At 46.0% G+C, this 15,760-nt stretch overlaps 1 protein-coding gene across 1 annotated transcript in view; it reads right to left on the bottom strand.

Moving 5' to 3' along the window:
- Nucleotides 1-15,760, bottom strand: part of FLT1 (fms related receptor tyrosine kinase 1) — a 179,219-nt gene that overhangs the window by 45,903 nt on the left and 117,556 nt on the right. The window contains exon 15 of the mRNA XM_080797935.1: nt 10,714-10,845. Coding sequence (XP_080654061.1) covers nt 10,714-10,845 — 132 coding nt within the window. The remainder of the gene's footprint in view (nt 1-10,713; nt 10,846-15,760) is intronic.

Here is a 15,760-nt window from a genome sequence, read left to right as displayed (position 1 = left end):
ATTTGGAAAGGAATACCCCCAGGGGGCCAGAACAGTGGTTTCCTACTTACAGACTCTAGGGGACAATTTCTGGAGAATTCTAAAGTAATGCCTTATCCTTTAACCTCATTATAAGGAGACAGAGCCCTCATGTTAAGCTAGGGAAGAACAAATGGAACTTACTCTCTTTAGAAATAATGATGTGGGGGCGCCTGGGGGGCTTGGTCGGTTAAGCCTCTGCCTTCGGCTCAGGTCATGATCCTGGAGTTCTGGGATTGAGCCCTGTGTTGGGCTCCCTGCTCAGCGGGGAGTCTGCTTCTCCTTCTCCCTCTGCCTCCCTCTGCTCATGCTCTGTCTCTGTCCCTCTCAAAAATGAAATCTTTTTTAGAAACGGTATGAATGGCATCATTGCGCCCTCAATATGTGGCCAGCCCTCAGAACCCCCTTACGAAGCAGGTAGCAATAACATTCCCATCTCCTAGACAAAGCACTACATCTTGTGGGTTCTTTGTTTCAACTCAGCAAGAAGATACTGAATCCTACTGCAGGTGACTGTCAGTCTGGAGGCGATGGGAACAGGAGCAAGAGAAAGTAGTCATGCTCTGGGGACTCGCGCCCAACCTAACTGAGACATAAGGCAAATAGAAAGGAGGGTTGAGGGAACCTAATGCTTTTTGAAAGAGGCGACATTTGAAATGGATGGTGGCCTACAGAGATGAGGCGGGGGAGGGCATGGAGGCAGAGGGCATGGAGGCAGAGAGGCAGCAGGAGCGGGGACCCAGAGCTGGGATGACGGGGTGCCCATGGCAGTCTAAGGCCAGGCCAGGACCTGACCACTGAGAGGTTGAGCATCTGTGTGAAGGGTTTAAACTACGTGCTGCGAGCCAGCAGTTGGAGCCAGGGAAGTTTCTCTGAAGAGCAGCAAATGCACAAGCTAGAAAGAAGAGCGGCGGCATCCTTCCCTCTCACCCGCGTGCTTCCTGCAGGCCGCGATCCTTGCCACAGCGGGTCTTTTCGTCTAGAGGGGAAAGGCTCATTTTCTCTCCATCCAGTCTGACACAAAGTCCTGCCCCTTCTCCTCCCATGGCTCAGGAAATTGTCACCTCCTGTCCTGCCAGGCTCTCACCACCTACCTCGAGTCCCCGCCAGCTGTCACCTGGACCACGGCACTACCTTCCTAACCAGCCTTGACTCCCCCCAGGACTCTCCTCCTCGCTGAGCCAGCGTGACATTGCCTCTGTCTAGATGTCATCCCTGCCCTCCTCTGTCCCTGTGGCTGGCAGAAGAAAAATCCTAATCTTTGGTTCCTTTGTGCCCAACCCTGCCTGTCCCTTCACCTTCATCTCCTGCCATCCTCCCATGGGCTCCAGTCACCTCAAAATCCTTGGAGTTTCTTAGATCGGCCAGCCCTTCTGCATGGCCGTGCTTCGGCCCTCGCTGTTTCTCTACCAGAACGTAGACTGCCGGGGGCTGCGGCCACATCCCCCTCATCTTTATGTCCCTGCTCCTCGGTCTGGGTGAGTGAGTGGGTAACTTATGATGGGCTTTGTCACCGGAGAGTTTCATGAAGCTTTTAAAGGGTTCAGGGTCAAATTCCTGTTCATGGGCATTAATTCAATAAACACATGGAACACCACCTGTGTTGCAGGCTCTGTTCTCGATGCTGGCATAGGGTGGTAGATGAAAGGTATGGTCTAGAGTTCACAGGCTGGCATTGACCTCTGACCAGGTGAATAGGTTCAAAGTTCTGAGTGGAGCAGCAGACGGTAGGATTGTGGTTCTGTTCACCGCTCTGTCTCTGATGTTTGGAAGCATGTCTGGCCCTGAGTGGGCATCCTGAGTTTAGTGGGTGAGCAAATGGATGAGTTTGGCTTCATTTGCTGCTTTGTTAGCTTGCGGCTGTTTCCCTGACCCTCACAGGACTGAGAACAGCTTCCTTGAAGTTTCGAAGGATAAGTTTTTCTCTCAGTATGCATCCCCTTGATGGGAATATGGTAAGCTCGAGTTAATAGAAGGTTGGCTTTCCTCTCCCATGTGAAAGGTCGGAGGCTTCCCTGTTGTATTCACACACACACACACAAACACACACACACTCACTCACTCACTCACACTCACAGTCTTCTCTGCTTATGCTGCAAATAAGTTCTGTGGAATCTTATTGTGACCTGCTCAGGCCATTCTGGCCTTTGGCTGTTGGAGATGCTGATAGCATCTTGGGACACGATACTGTCTGCATTAAACCTCTGCAGAGGCCTCCTGGCTGGAATGCCCTGGGAGAGGCCCCCTCCCATCGTGGGAATGTTCCCACTGCATTCCACGGGGCAGGAAGTTGACCCCCAAAGTAATTCCACAGCTCTTACTCAGGCAAGATTCCTTTCGGTGGGACCAAATGGGCTTGTGTGCACTTATACATTTAAAGAATCAACGTAAAAAAAATAATAAAGAGTCAACTTATTAAAAAACATCTTCAAGACGAACATCTATGACAGTGGAAAGATCTCCTTCGCGTTCTATTCCTGCTTACTGAAAACTAGACTAGGAATTTAACAGGATATCATGTAGTCTCTGTGCTCGCTCGCTCGCTCTCTGTCCTATTTGCTTTATTTGGAAAGTAATCATTAGGATAGTCTTATGTTGAGGAGACCGACTTAGGTCAGCAGCATCTCCTATGCAGCTCTTGGACGTTTTCTCAGAGGTCAAACCTCCCCACACGGGTCTGACTAGACCCAGCTTCAACTGGCTGGTGACAGCTGACGAGCTCAGTCTGTGAAATGGCCCAGCTGCCCGTGGCAGGGGGAACGGAGGCCAGAGGAAGTGTGGGTGGGGCTTGACACTAACTAGGCGCGAGCGCTGGGGCTCCAGGACATTGCTCTCCTAGGTGGTGTGTGCAAGACTACTTCGGGTCACGCGGCAAGGTTATTTTTATATGGGCGAGTGACAAGAATGTGCCCCCTTTGAAGAGTTAGGGTGACTCTACTTTTTAGTTACTGACTACTAACCCTGTTGCACAGAGCTTTCCAGGTCAGCTACCCTCTCAGGCTTCAGACCACGCCTCCTGGGACAGGAAGGGCAGATGCCCCCCAGGGGAGGCACTGAGTCCTGAGGGGTGATGTGCCTACTCTAGAGCCCTTGCAACTGCAGGGACTGGCTACCCTGCTCTGAGGTTTTGCGATGGGTCAGTAGGCACCCAGCTGGACTCTGGGTTGCGGCAGCATCCCACTCACCCTGACATGTGGCACTGTGTGGCCCCGGACTGCCCGAATCAACAAGCAGGAGAGCTAGGAAACTCAGCTCTCGCAATGGAACCGGGGGTTCTTCCCAGGAGTTAGGAACAACCCCCCAAGCAAAAGACCAGGGCCTCTGGCTCTGGGACCTGCCTTGACTTGAGATGAGCCCAAGTTTCACCAGGAAAGGGCAGGAAGCAAGCAGCCATGTCTTAGACCAAGGACCCTGTGCCCCATCTTCCTCCACATGTGGAAGTAACAACAGCACCTCAGCTCACAGGAGAAATGTGTGATCCAGTGGGAGTGATTCTTTTGAAGTTTCCCCCCAACCCAGCACTGCCTTTTTTTTTTTTTTTTAATCCTTATTAGTTTTTGGACTTCAAATACAAGATAATTTGGTTCTCATCCAAACCTACTGCAAATATCACAGTTTGTCTCTTCTTTCTAAAACTATTCAGACTTCGGCCAAGTACCGATTGTTTTTCACAGAACTGCTTTCCCTGAGAAATTTGCCTCATACCTCCCAGGGTGGTTTAGGTGGTGTTCTCTGGTGCGATCATTATTTTAATTTGAGGTAACAGTTTATGTGGGCTACTTGTCCACTGAATTCTCAAGACATCAGGAGACGGTTGTGTTTCGTGTTCATTTGGCATCTCCAGCACTGGTCCAGTGGAAGTCTCAACAAATACTTATATAAGAATGAAAAGCAAATGAATCAGACACACCTAGACCTCATCTTCCACATGAACTAGTCAAGCAGTGCTACCACCTTTTATCTAAAATCCAATAACCAATAATCCAGCTAACCTTATCACATAATTTCTCTAAGACTCACAAGAATATTCAAATTGCCTCTTCTACTATTTTTGAAGCCTTTTGGGAATCTTTGTACACCGGTTTGGAACCCCTCTTAAGGACATAGAAATACTGTATTCATATTAAATTGGAAGTACGTTTTCAAGAATAATTTTAAGGAAAGATACTTAAAATTGCTATTATGCACCATCAGGTCTAGGACACGTTTTGGTTAAAGCTGGTAAAGCTAAATCCTTTGACCTAAATCCTTAGGACAAAGAGGAACTTCGTGGTTTGGAACCCCATTTGGGTAACTCCCTGCTTAAGTGTAGGAAAACTAAAATACAGGAAGTTTTGTTGAAGTTCATATGGTTTATCATATTAACAAACAATAATGTTAGCTAATATTTAAAAAGTTTCTATTATAGACCAGATATGGTTTTAATGTGTTAATCCTTATAACCCCGTAAGGTGGGCATACCATCATTAACGTCGATTTGGCAGATAAGCACCAAGAAGGTAAATAACCGGCCCGGGGCCGCAGCTCAGGGGCAGTGATGCACCTGGCTTCAGAGGGGGTCCTCTGCTCTCTTAGGGCAGAGAGGCAGCAGGGCAGAATGGTTCAACATGGATCCAGTTCTCCGCTCTGCCACTCCTACCTTTGTAACCCTGAACAAAGTCCTAGATCTTTCTGTGCTTTAGATTCTGACTCGCACATAGGAAAAAAAAAAACCCCATTGGGTTGTCACAGAAGCTGAGTAGACTAATGCATGTTCAGTGAGCATAAGCTATTAGAACTGAATTCCATCACCATTTTTTGAATTCTTGATCAAGGCCAGCTTTATGTCATTGTTTAGACTTGAAGTACAAAGGCATGCATATCCTGCCCCCAGCCCTCCTGCGTGAAATTAGTGAGTAACAAGTTCACTTCACCATTGGCAGCTCTGGTCTCTCCTTGGGAGCCCTTCTGAGTTGCCAACACCCAGGAGAGGAGTGACATCAGTCACCAACATCTTCACGTGAATTAGTTTAGCACATCCTTCCCAGTGCCAGGAGAGCCAGGGGAGTGAATTTGGGGCAGGATTGAGGAAGAGAGGAGCTAATGTGGAGGGTCCCTTGGGCTTGGAGGAACATCAGAAAGAAATGAAACCCAAAAGCTGGCCTGGCCAAGGGGGATACGAGGGAGTGGCTGCATATCCAAGACAGTTTTGGGCTTTTCCTATTTTTTACACTCAGAATTGATGAAGGAATACAGTGTAAGTTTCCTGCTCTATGGGTCCTTTCCTGAAACGCAATAATGTTCAGTTATCACGGCACAATTTTACAAATGTCACCTCTACTACCACTCCAAGCATTTAGACTGTGGGACCCTAAGGCAGTCCTGTGTTTTCCAGGATTTCTGTATCCATCAGTCATCCCCAAAAGAAGGTTTAATGTCTTATTTTCTCTTATGTAATTATAAAGCCTACTGAAATAGTATTTCAATAGCAAGGCCTTAAATCTGTTAGAAGAATGTATTTATATATAATTGCGGTTCTGACTTGCCATCATAAAGTCTAGTTTATCTCAAGTCCTTGGTCGAGAATGTGCCACGCTTTCATTGACACCATTCCATTGAGTTGCATGGACTATTGAGCGCTATGTCAATTTCAGAAATTATTTTGGTTACGAACAGTTTTGTGTTGTTGTTTTTAACGTTAGAGCTTCCCCTTTGAGAGTTCCACGTGTGCTCCTGTGCAGTCCAAACCAAACAAGACCTGTGACTATTTAAAGAAGCCACTCTGACTCCACAGTCCACTCATCCTTTTCAGATACAAAAATAACACATTGTTTTATCTATGAGTATAAGAATCCTTTTTCAAGGGAAATAAAAAGAGCAGACAGTTTCCTTCCTGGCTAATTCACGAACCTCTTTAAATCTGTTAAACATAGCCGCAGACACAACTCATTTGCTTGGTTTCGTTTCCTAAACTCAACCTGACAAGATAGGTCAGCGTTAAGGGTCTATATGCAGATATTGGGAAATCAAGTCAAAAGCTAGGGGGTGTTCCATGGCCACCAGATTGAGAGCCACCAGAGAGAGCAAGGATCCAATTTTAGTAACAAGATTACTAGCCATGTCCTGCACTGAACACTTTGGAAGAGCATCTAAGGATCCAACTTTTATTCAGTGAGCTTCAAATACATCCATTCAAGATAGCGTGTCCAACTAATAAGATCCACTTTTAAAAATCTCCTTATCCCAAACAAAAATGGAGCTGACACCTGTCTTGAAATTTCACCCCCATCTCCCTTCCTTGGTTCTGCTTATCTCTTCCGGAGTGTCAGAGAAGGAGTGAAAGGTCCCCTCCATCTGAAGCTTCTCAAATATTTGAGGAAAACAATAATATCACTCCTTAGTTTTTAGACTAAACATCCTCATTTCCTTGCGCTACTTCATCGTGACCGTATTGGGATACGGCTGCATGGACTTCTGAATGGGTACAGTAGTTCAGGCAGTTTGATGAATACAGATCAGGGGATCTGTTTTCTCAGCTATCCACAATTTTGAAGCAGAGAGGTTGGATATAGCTGTCCTGGCCAGAGCAAGGGGAGGAAAACTTACAAAACCGAGCCAGGAAGAAGGCAGAAAAACTATAAAAAGCAGACAGAAGAACTCAAAAAGCATGGCAGTTGAGGACAATAACGAGTCGAAAAGAAAGAACCACGTTGCAAGCTATAGCATTTCTCCAAGTGCTATTGGAGATTCGTGCCACACGAGCGGAAAGAGGTCATGAATCAAAAGTACCAGTTTCTCAGAAGAGCCAGTGGCTAGACAAGAGGAAATATTTAAAATTACCTTGACTTTGTTGTTGCCAAGGGAGATACCAGCGTAGAAGGCTCACAGTTGCCTCGTGGTTCACGGCCCCCTCTGCCTTGCCGACCCAGCAGACTCTGAGGCTTCCTTTATACCTTAGCTTGCCCCCCATGGCCTTTCTTGTCTCTCTGAACTCCTTGAGCTCTTGTCAGCAGCACTGTGTGGTCTGCCTGATACAAACTAGTGTTTCTACTTTACCCTTAGGAGGAGCTCAAATTGTCTTTTTGAAGATTTATTTATTTAGGCGGGGGGCGGGGGCACATGGGAAGGGGCAGAGGGAGAGAATATCCAAGCGGACTCCAGCTGAGCACAGAGCCTGACATGGGGCTCAATCCCATGACCCATGAGATTAGGACCTGAGCCGAAACCAAGAGGTGGATACTTAACCGACTAAGCCACCCAGGTGCCTTGAGGAGCTTAAAATTATTACTGATCTGGTTCTAATTGTTTCATGTGCACCTTAATCTGCTCCAACCAGGTTCTGAAAGCACACTGAGGTTTGACATGCTGCACAGTCCCAGGAGCATAACTAAGTTGTCGAGTTAAGAACAAATTGAATTTAGCTTATCTCTATTGCCCTAAACAATCTATCGATATGCATCTTTTTTCAGACATTCAGTGGTTTTCTAAGTAGATCAATCTGGCAAACACATTTATCGAACGCTCAGGGAGAGAGGAGTGAAGAGTAAGCTGTGGTAAGCGTTGCATTAAACGTTCACGTCAAGTACTCTGGGATTATGGAGGGGACAGTGATGGGAAGGCAGGAGGTCCTTTCCTCTACACCTGAAGCAAGCAAAAATGAGTTGTCAGGATGAGTAGCGTTGTCCAGGGGGAGAATGAGGTGGGAAGAAGGAAGGCCGTGGAGACCAAAGGAAGGCGCTCTGTGTAGGCAGAAGATGAGAGGAGAGGCAGTGTGCATTCAGGGGGTCATGAGCAGTTGCACAGCTGGGGAGTCAGGGGTGAAGGGAGGGATAAGCCACAAGGCCCCAGGAGGAGCCCAGGGAGGACCTTGGGTTCCTGGATGAGGATGAGAGGCGATCCAGTACCACTGCCAATTTGAAGCAGGGAAGTAACGAGTCATAAGATTAGTCATTTAAAAAAATCACTCTAGAACTGAAAGAGGATGGAAGGAGAGAGAAGTAGGTGGACTGTTTGGGAGGATGAGAGATGATGTCAGGAGATAACAGGGTCAGGATGTCTGTAGTGGCAGCCAACATGGGCAACTGAGGTGAGAATGGTCGCCCCTTTCCTCAGAAACAAATGACACAGCCTGATGGAAATGTAGAGTGTGTAGAAATGTGTAGAAATGATCAGTGGCAGCCATATTCTTCATGCTATCTGACATCAGAAAAGCATTTAGTGGGAAAAGGAATCACTGTAGGAAATTAGAACCAGGTAGAGAGAAAACCAAATGACAGGATAACTGAAAAAGTCTGCAGGCTCAAATTTACACTAAGGCCTCAAGGGCAAGTTCCTACGGCATCTCAGGGAGTGGGACGGATGGAGGAAGAGTGGACCCTCCACAGGTTACAGGACATGGACTGTGGCCAGCCTTCCCGCTGACTTCGTTGTAGGACTCTGGGCAAATCATTTAACCCTTCTGGAGTGTCCATTTTCCCATCTGTAGACTGAAGATAATACTAGTTACTTCTTTGGGTTCTTGTGAAGTTCACAGGATTAGGTATACCAGTTGTCTAGAAGTGTCTGCACGGAAAGGTACTAAGTAAATAGCCTCTTGCTAAGTGTGCGGCACGGCTAAGGGATTCAAAGACAGTTCAGACACAGTTCTGTCTCAAAACATTTACAATTCAGTCGGGAAGAGAGGCATGTCAATCCCCAAATAATAATAAAAAGCAGGATAAAATAAGTACTGACTGATGATCCAAAAGTCATGCTGTGGGAGGGCAGGCAGGAGAATGAGTATCTGAGTCTACTGTTCATACTGGAGGACCACTGCTAAACTGGCCATGGGGGAAGGAGGGTTAATGGTGAGTCAGGTGGTCTGATGGCCAGCACACTGGGTCTGGTCCAGCCTGGGGGTCTCCCCAGGGCTGCTGCTCTGCTCCTGGACAGCAAACACAGCCCAGCAGGAGAGACTACTCCCGGAGTCTAGATTTACGGCAAATAGAAGGATGATGGTCATGACTGTGGGCAGAAGCCATGAATCAAGTTGGCTTCTGAGAACCCCAGACTAGTCTGGCAGAAAAGGTGAAGGGAAAGGAAGTAAAGTCTTTGTGGAGAGCTGCAAACTCGCAGAAATACCCCTGCTTCAAGCAAGGGCTTCTCTCAAGCTGTCCCAAGCTGCCTAGTCACTGGGTCAGACACAGCCCCATATGCCCTGGTAGAGAAGAATGGGGGTCGTGGGGATGGACCACAAGGAAGGCAGGTATTGGGGGGCTGGAGTGGGTCTGAAGAACCCAGTTCTCAGGCATGTCTGCCATTTCCTGGCTGTCGGGTTTAGATCAATCATCTCATTCCTGTCTGGGAGTTCCTAACCGCTCTGTGCATCTTTTGGAGGATATGGGGGGAAAATGCCTTCTGAACTGAGGATCCGGAACCTCCTTGCCCGTCTCTCAGATCTGCAACCTCCCTGGCCCGATTCAGTGACTCCCTGAGGGCCACATCTGGAGTCCTTGTTAGAAGGTAAACCACCCATCCTTTGAAGAAGGAGGTGTTAAAGAGAGATGTTCATAATTGTTTTTTCCATGGCTAACTGTTTTGTCTGTGCATAAGCAGACCAGTTGAAAGAATCCTTAGAGACAGGACCTTTTGGGAGAGAAACAGGACCATCACTCTAAGTACTGGGGGAATGCTACCCTCGACTTTTTCCGAAAGGATACATTTGTGGAAGTACAGTTTTTAGATTTTTCAGCAGGCTCTCTAAAATCGTCTCCCTGGCAAAGAATGGGGTTGATGCTCTGTGTTGAAGGAGTCTGGAGTCTCAGAGTCAGACTCTTCGAGCAGTGCAAGTTTCCAGGGCGGAAGAACTGATTTCTATGTCGTTTCTCCGCCAGGAACACATACTTGCGCATTCTGTTGTCTCCCGGGGAGCCCTTGGGAACAGGCTACCGAACAAATTGTGTCTTTTTATGTAAAACCTCAAAGTGCCATAGCTCTTTACATCTCAAGAGATGCCAATTTGATATTTTATGATACTGTACATGGGAGGTTTGGATGATTCCTGGCACCCGAGGACTGAAATTGAGGTCTCAACTACTTTTCAAATGGGAGCCCCAGGGCCACAGCGCTGGCTCGGATTTGCTTTGGATGTTGCTGCTCAACAAACTGTCTGAGGTCTACAAAGAGGAAGCACTTGGAATAGTTTTCTCAAATATGCTCTGTTTTTTATGTGTGGCTTCTCCCTGATGATATTTTGCAGCCTGCTCCATGTTTAAAAAAAAAACAAAACCAAAAACAGTTTGTGAAAACATTCAGGAGAGCAGCATATGTCTAACTCTGGGGAACTGGAAAAGGAAAAAGAATGAACAAGTTTCTAACGTGTGGGTGTTCCCCTCTCTCTACACGCCTCTGCCTTCTTGGATTTCTTTGTCACAAGCGTGGCCACTGCGGTCGTTCTCTGCAGGTCAGTGACATGGTCCATTCCGGGAAATATTTCCCTGCAGGGATGGAGTTCAGATGGTGGCCCTGAGGGCGTGGGTGGCCCTGCCAGTGTCTTCCCCTTAGGCCTTGCCAGCCCCCTCTCCCCTCAGAGGGTCACTTCCCAGAGCCCCAGGGGAAGGGGCGAGGAGGTCAGAGAAAGGAACAGGCTGGAGGCAGCAGGAGACCGGGAGGTGGAAAGTTAAACAGGGAAATAGACGTCTGATCTGTTTCTTGTTGCTTTCTGCAGCAGCTGTTTACCTTGAACAGTGAGGTACGCGGAACTTTCCACGGACCCCTTTTGGTTGGTGGCTTTGCAGTGATAGACCCCTTCATCCTCTTCTGTGACTCTTTCAATAAACAGCGTGCTGCTTCCTGGTCCTAAAATAATTCCTGCGGGGTGAGAGATGTTTACATTAGTGGGCCTGGGTGACACACAAAAACAGCTACTTCTGTAATCCAACCCTCTTCCTATAATTATGCGTTCAGACGAGGAAATCCGAGCTCTAGGTAACCTTGGGCTGGGCTGCTTATTTGTTTTCTCTCAGTCCGCACAGCGGAGCTCGGACCCCAGCTCTGGAGATGCAGACAGGACCCAGGCCCTTCACGGTGTGGAGGGCAACGAGATGGGGCTGCCAGACTCCGCTTTCGGGAGCAGATGTCAAGGGGGCAGCGTGCCTAATGATGACACTTACTGTCCACTCACCGCCAGCTGCGTGCGAGGCTGCTACAGACACTTCGAATCTTGACATTGACAACCGCCCCTTAAGGTCTTAGGGTCTCCGTTTTACAAACATGGAAACAGATCTGGGGAGGTTAAGTAACTTGACCCAGAGCCCACAGCTGCACGGACACACATCTGTGGCCTCGGGGCCAGAGGAAGTCCTGCTTCACTGGCTGGAGAAGGGAAGAGCTGGGGCGGTGTTTTAGTCCAGGTCTTAGCCCTTCCAGCTTTGTCTCTCTAGGCGAGCTACTTCACCTTTCTGTTTCAGTTTCTCCAACCTTAAGAAGAAAATGCAAGCAAGTCCTACCAGGTACACAGGAACACGAATGGCTAGCGCAGGACACAGGGTTAAGTGCTCTGTAAATTTGAGCTAAAGGGTTACTACCGAGCATCACGTAATAGAAGGAGCACCAAAAATTTTCAGAACCCAGCTTGAAGACCTAGTAGCCTCAACACCAAGGACTATCACCAAATATTTACCGAGTACTGACTCCGATAGTAGTCTATGTTAGACTTTAGGGGAGGGGGAAGGCTAAGACCCCATTATCTGCTAAGGAGGGACAATGAATTCCTACCAAACACATATATATACATATATATGTTTCACACACACGCGCGCGCACACACCAGCAAACAGAAAGTGTTTTGTGAATGAGAGTTAATAAATGTAGCATGACATACCCAATTAAATGCAAAGCCTGGGATGGGAAGGAGATTGGTAAGGAATAGGAAAACTCAGGAAGGCGTCATGGAGGAGGTGGGCCTTGAGCTGAGGTTCCAAGGATTATCAGAGGTGCAGGGAGAAGAGCAGGCAAGAGAATAGCCCTGCTGCTGACATGAATGGGCATTGAATTCTTGTTCTGGAATAGTGATAAAATGGGCCTGGCCAGACTACAGGCTATATTTCGTTTAAATAATTTGTATTCTCCCTGATTATAAAAGACCCTCAACAGAGAAATATTTGAGAAATATTGGAAAGCATAAAGAACATTTAAAACAAACCTACAGTTTTTCCTCCCAGATATTTTCCCTTTATTCTTTCTAAAGTGGACTTTTTAACACATTTTGTTCATTCATATGATATTTTTGAGCTCCTACCATTTACTAGCCACTATTCTAGAACTGGTGATAGAATAATAAGGAAGACAAATGAATGCTTGCCTACAAAGGGCTTAAATTCTAGTTTGGGAGAATTATAAATAAGTAATTTCAAGGAACAAAACCTGTGAAGAAACGAAACCAGGGTAAGGGGACCACAGGGCATGGAGGGTGCATAGGGAAGGTTCTCTGAAAGGGTGACATCAGAGTAGAGACCTCAAAGATGGGGAAGAACTATTTGAAGATCTGAAAGGTGCATTGGAGGCATAGGGAGTAGCGACTATAAAGTCCCTGGGGCAGGAATGGACTTGTTTAAGGGACAGTAAAAAGAGCATGTCGACTTTGGTTAGCAAGCAGGAGAGAGGAGAATTGGCTGGGCTCGATCAGGTATGACCAGAGGCCATGGTAAGGATTTGTGGTTTTATTCTAAGCACAGAAGAAAGCCATAGGAGGGTTGTACCTAACTGCTCATAACTCTAAGTCACAGTGTAATTAACATCTTTCAGCATAAAGATTTTTCTGTATTTCAGATTACTTCCTTAGGAGAGATATCTGGAAGCAGATTTATTAGGTCAAAAGCTCTTGATTCTTATAACCACATGCCTTCCAAAAGGATTATACCCGTGAACATGTCTACCAGCAAGGCTGAGAGACTATTTTATGGGATCATCTAAAAAAAGAGAAAACACAAACCTCTGCTGATTTGATAGATGACTTGTTAGCCATTTTTACTTTCAAAGCACGCATTTGGAGTGGTTGACTGGAAAAGGTGAGTTCAGATTAAGGAGAGGTTTGAAATCCTGGCTGAGGAGTCTCTATTCAGGGCAGAAGGAAAAGAGGGGTTCACAAAAATTTTTGAGCAGGGAAATGACATAATGAAAGCAATGTCTAAGGAAGTTTAGTCTAGAATGAGAATGCAGGGTAGACTGGAATGAGGGAAAAGAGGCATCTGGAAGTCCAGCTCACTAGCTGTAATTCAGGCAAGGAATGCTGAGGATCCAAATCTGGATGGTGGGAAAGGAAGTGGAGAGGAAAAAATGCAAATGGGTACTTTGTAGAAACAATCTACAGGAAGTGCTTCCCTACTCAATGCAGAATGGACAGAGATGAGTGCAAGGTGATTCTGATATTCTAAGTCCAGGTAATGGGGTGAAACATGAGACTCTCCCCTGTAAACTTGGTTAAATCATTCAATGTCTTTGGGTCTGTTTCCCCATCTGTAAATTGAGAATATTACCTCCTTTGCCTATTTTATGGGATTGCTATGAGGATCAATTGAGATAATTTCAAAGAAAGCTCTGGAAAGTGCAAGATATGGCATACATGGCAATTGCAAAAAGTAAAAGCTGGCTGGAGAACAGGTGGCCAAGGGCAGTGATCATTCCTAGTAGCAGCTATCCTGCTACTCACCATCATCTTCGTTGCAGTAGACCTGACCCTCAGCCAACTTTCTATCACTCCAATCCTGGTTTAAGGCTGATACAACAAACAAATAAAGCCCAGGGCCTGGGATTTCACCCAAGGAGACAGGGCTGTAGTGGTGAAGGTGAGCAGATCGTGCCAAGGATGCCATGAGCTAACATCACCTGGCTCAGTGTCCTCTCTCCTTCACGTGGAGGAGGAGCTGGGGTGAGAGGGTGTCCCAGGCCAACCAGCAACACCCTTCTTCCCGACTTGCCCTCACACTACACTCTGACCAGTGGCACAGAGGTCAATGCATCACCATCAGGAGGACACTCAAAGCCTTCATTGGGCACTTGCTCATTGTCTGTTCTCGCTATCAATTTCCCTTCTCTCAGACATTCACCAGTTACTACCCTTATTCTTCCCCTCAGCCCTCAGATCTGCCTGTCCTTATTCTAAGTTGTGTGCTCTTGTTTCTTTTTAATGCCTTAGCTTGTTGCTACTCACTTTATACGTATGATACAAGCGCTGTTCTACTGAGGAGCTCATCTTCTACAAAGGGTGCTCTTAGTTTAACTTTTTCGTTATGATTCCTTTCAGACATTTAAAAGTGCAGGAAAAATAGAACCCATGTATCCACGATGAAGATAATCAGATGTCATCATTTAGCCATATTTGCTCTAATCCCCCCTGTCTCTTTTATATAAATAAAATGTGTAGATACTTTTCCCCCTTCCTTCTCCTTCTCTCCCCAGAGGTACTGCTATCCTGAAGTTGGTGTGTCTCATTCTCATGCATGTTTTTGTGCTTTTGCTACACTGATATGTACCTCTGTAGAATGTATAACATTGTTTTGTGGCTTTAAAAATTCTAAATAAATGGTGCCATACAGTATATACCTATTTTCAGCTTTTCCTGTTCAATGATGTTTTAATATGTATCCTTGTTGATACAGGTAGATGGAGTTCATTTTTTTATAAAGATTTTTATTTATTTATTTGACAGAGATCACAAGTAGGCAGAGAGGCTGGCAGAGAGAGAGGAAGGGAAACAGGCTCCCTGCCCAGCAGAGAGCCCGATGTGGGGCTCCATCCCAGGACCCTGGGATCACGACCTGAGCCGAAGGCAGAGACTTTAACCCACTGAGCCACCCAGGTGCCCTGATGGAGTTCATTTTTAACTCATGTTAAAAAGAACTCATGGTGGGGAACCTGGGTCTGTCTTTGGCTCAGGTCATGGTTCTTGGGTCCTGGGTTCCCTGCTCAGCAGGAAGCCTGCTTCTCTCTCTCCCACTCCCCCTGCTGGTGTTCCCTCTCTCGCTGTGTCTCTCTCTGTCAAATAAATAAAATCTTAAAAAAACAAAAAAACAAAAAACACTTCATGGTATAAAAAGGTCTACTTCTTTACTATAAGCTAGCTTTCATTCTTACTGTTACAAAGAAAGCTGCAATGCACATCTGACGAAGCTATGTATACAAGATTCTGCAAAGATCTCCCTGTGCTGGGTTATACAGTACACAGATTTCAGCTCTATGCATAGGATTACAAAATTGTCTTCCAAAATATACTGATTTATACTTTCACCAGCACTGAGGAAGAGCTCCCCTTCCCCCATATACTTCCCAATACCTGGTACTACAAATATTGTGATTGATGGCAACATGGTGGGTGTAAGATGGCATCTCTCTGTGGGTTTAACAGATGTTTCTCTGATTACTAGTTAGATGGAACATCTTTTTCCAATTTTATTGGCCATGTGGACTGCTTTTCCTATGAATTACCTCTTCATGTTGTCTGCCCATTTTTCTATTAACCTATATGTCTCTTCCTTGATGATCCTGGGTTCTCTATATGCTTTGGATAACGATCCTTTGTTAGTTAAATATGCTGCAAGTCCTCCCCTATTCTATAAATAGTCTTTTAAATGTTGTTTATGGTGAGTTGTCAATACAAATGCTCTTAAAATTCTAATGTCAAATTTATTTGTGTTTTCCATTATCCTTTGTGCTTTTTGCTAATTGTTTTTTTTTTTTTTTAAGATTTATTTATTTATTTAAATATTTGAGAGAGAGAATGAGAACA

The sequence above is a fragment of the Martes martes genome (genome assembly GCF_963455335.1).
Source record: "Martes martes genome assembly, chromosome: 3".
Classification (NCBI taxonomy): Eukaryota; Metazoa; Chordata; class Mammalia; order Carnivora; family Mustelidae; genus Martes; species Martes martes.
The sequence above is the reverse complement of the archived record's forward strand: the minus strand, read 5'-3'. Positions and strand labels throughout refer to the sequence as shown.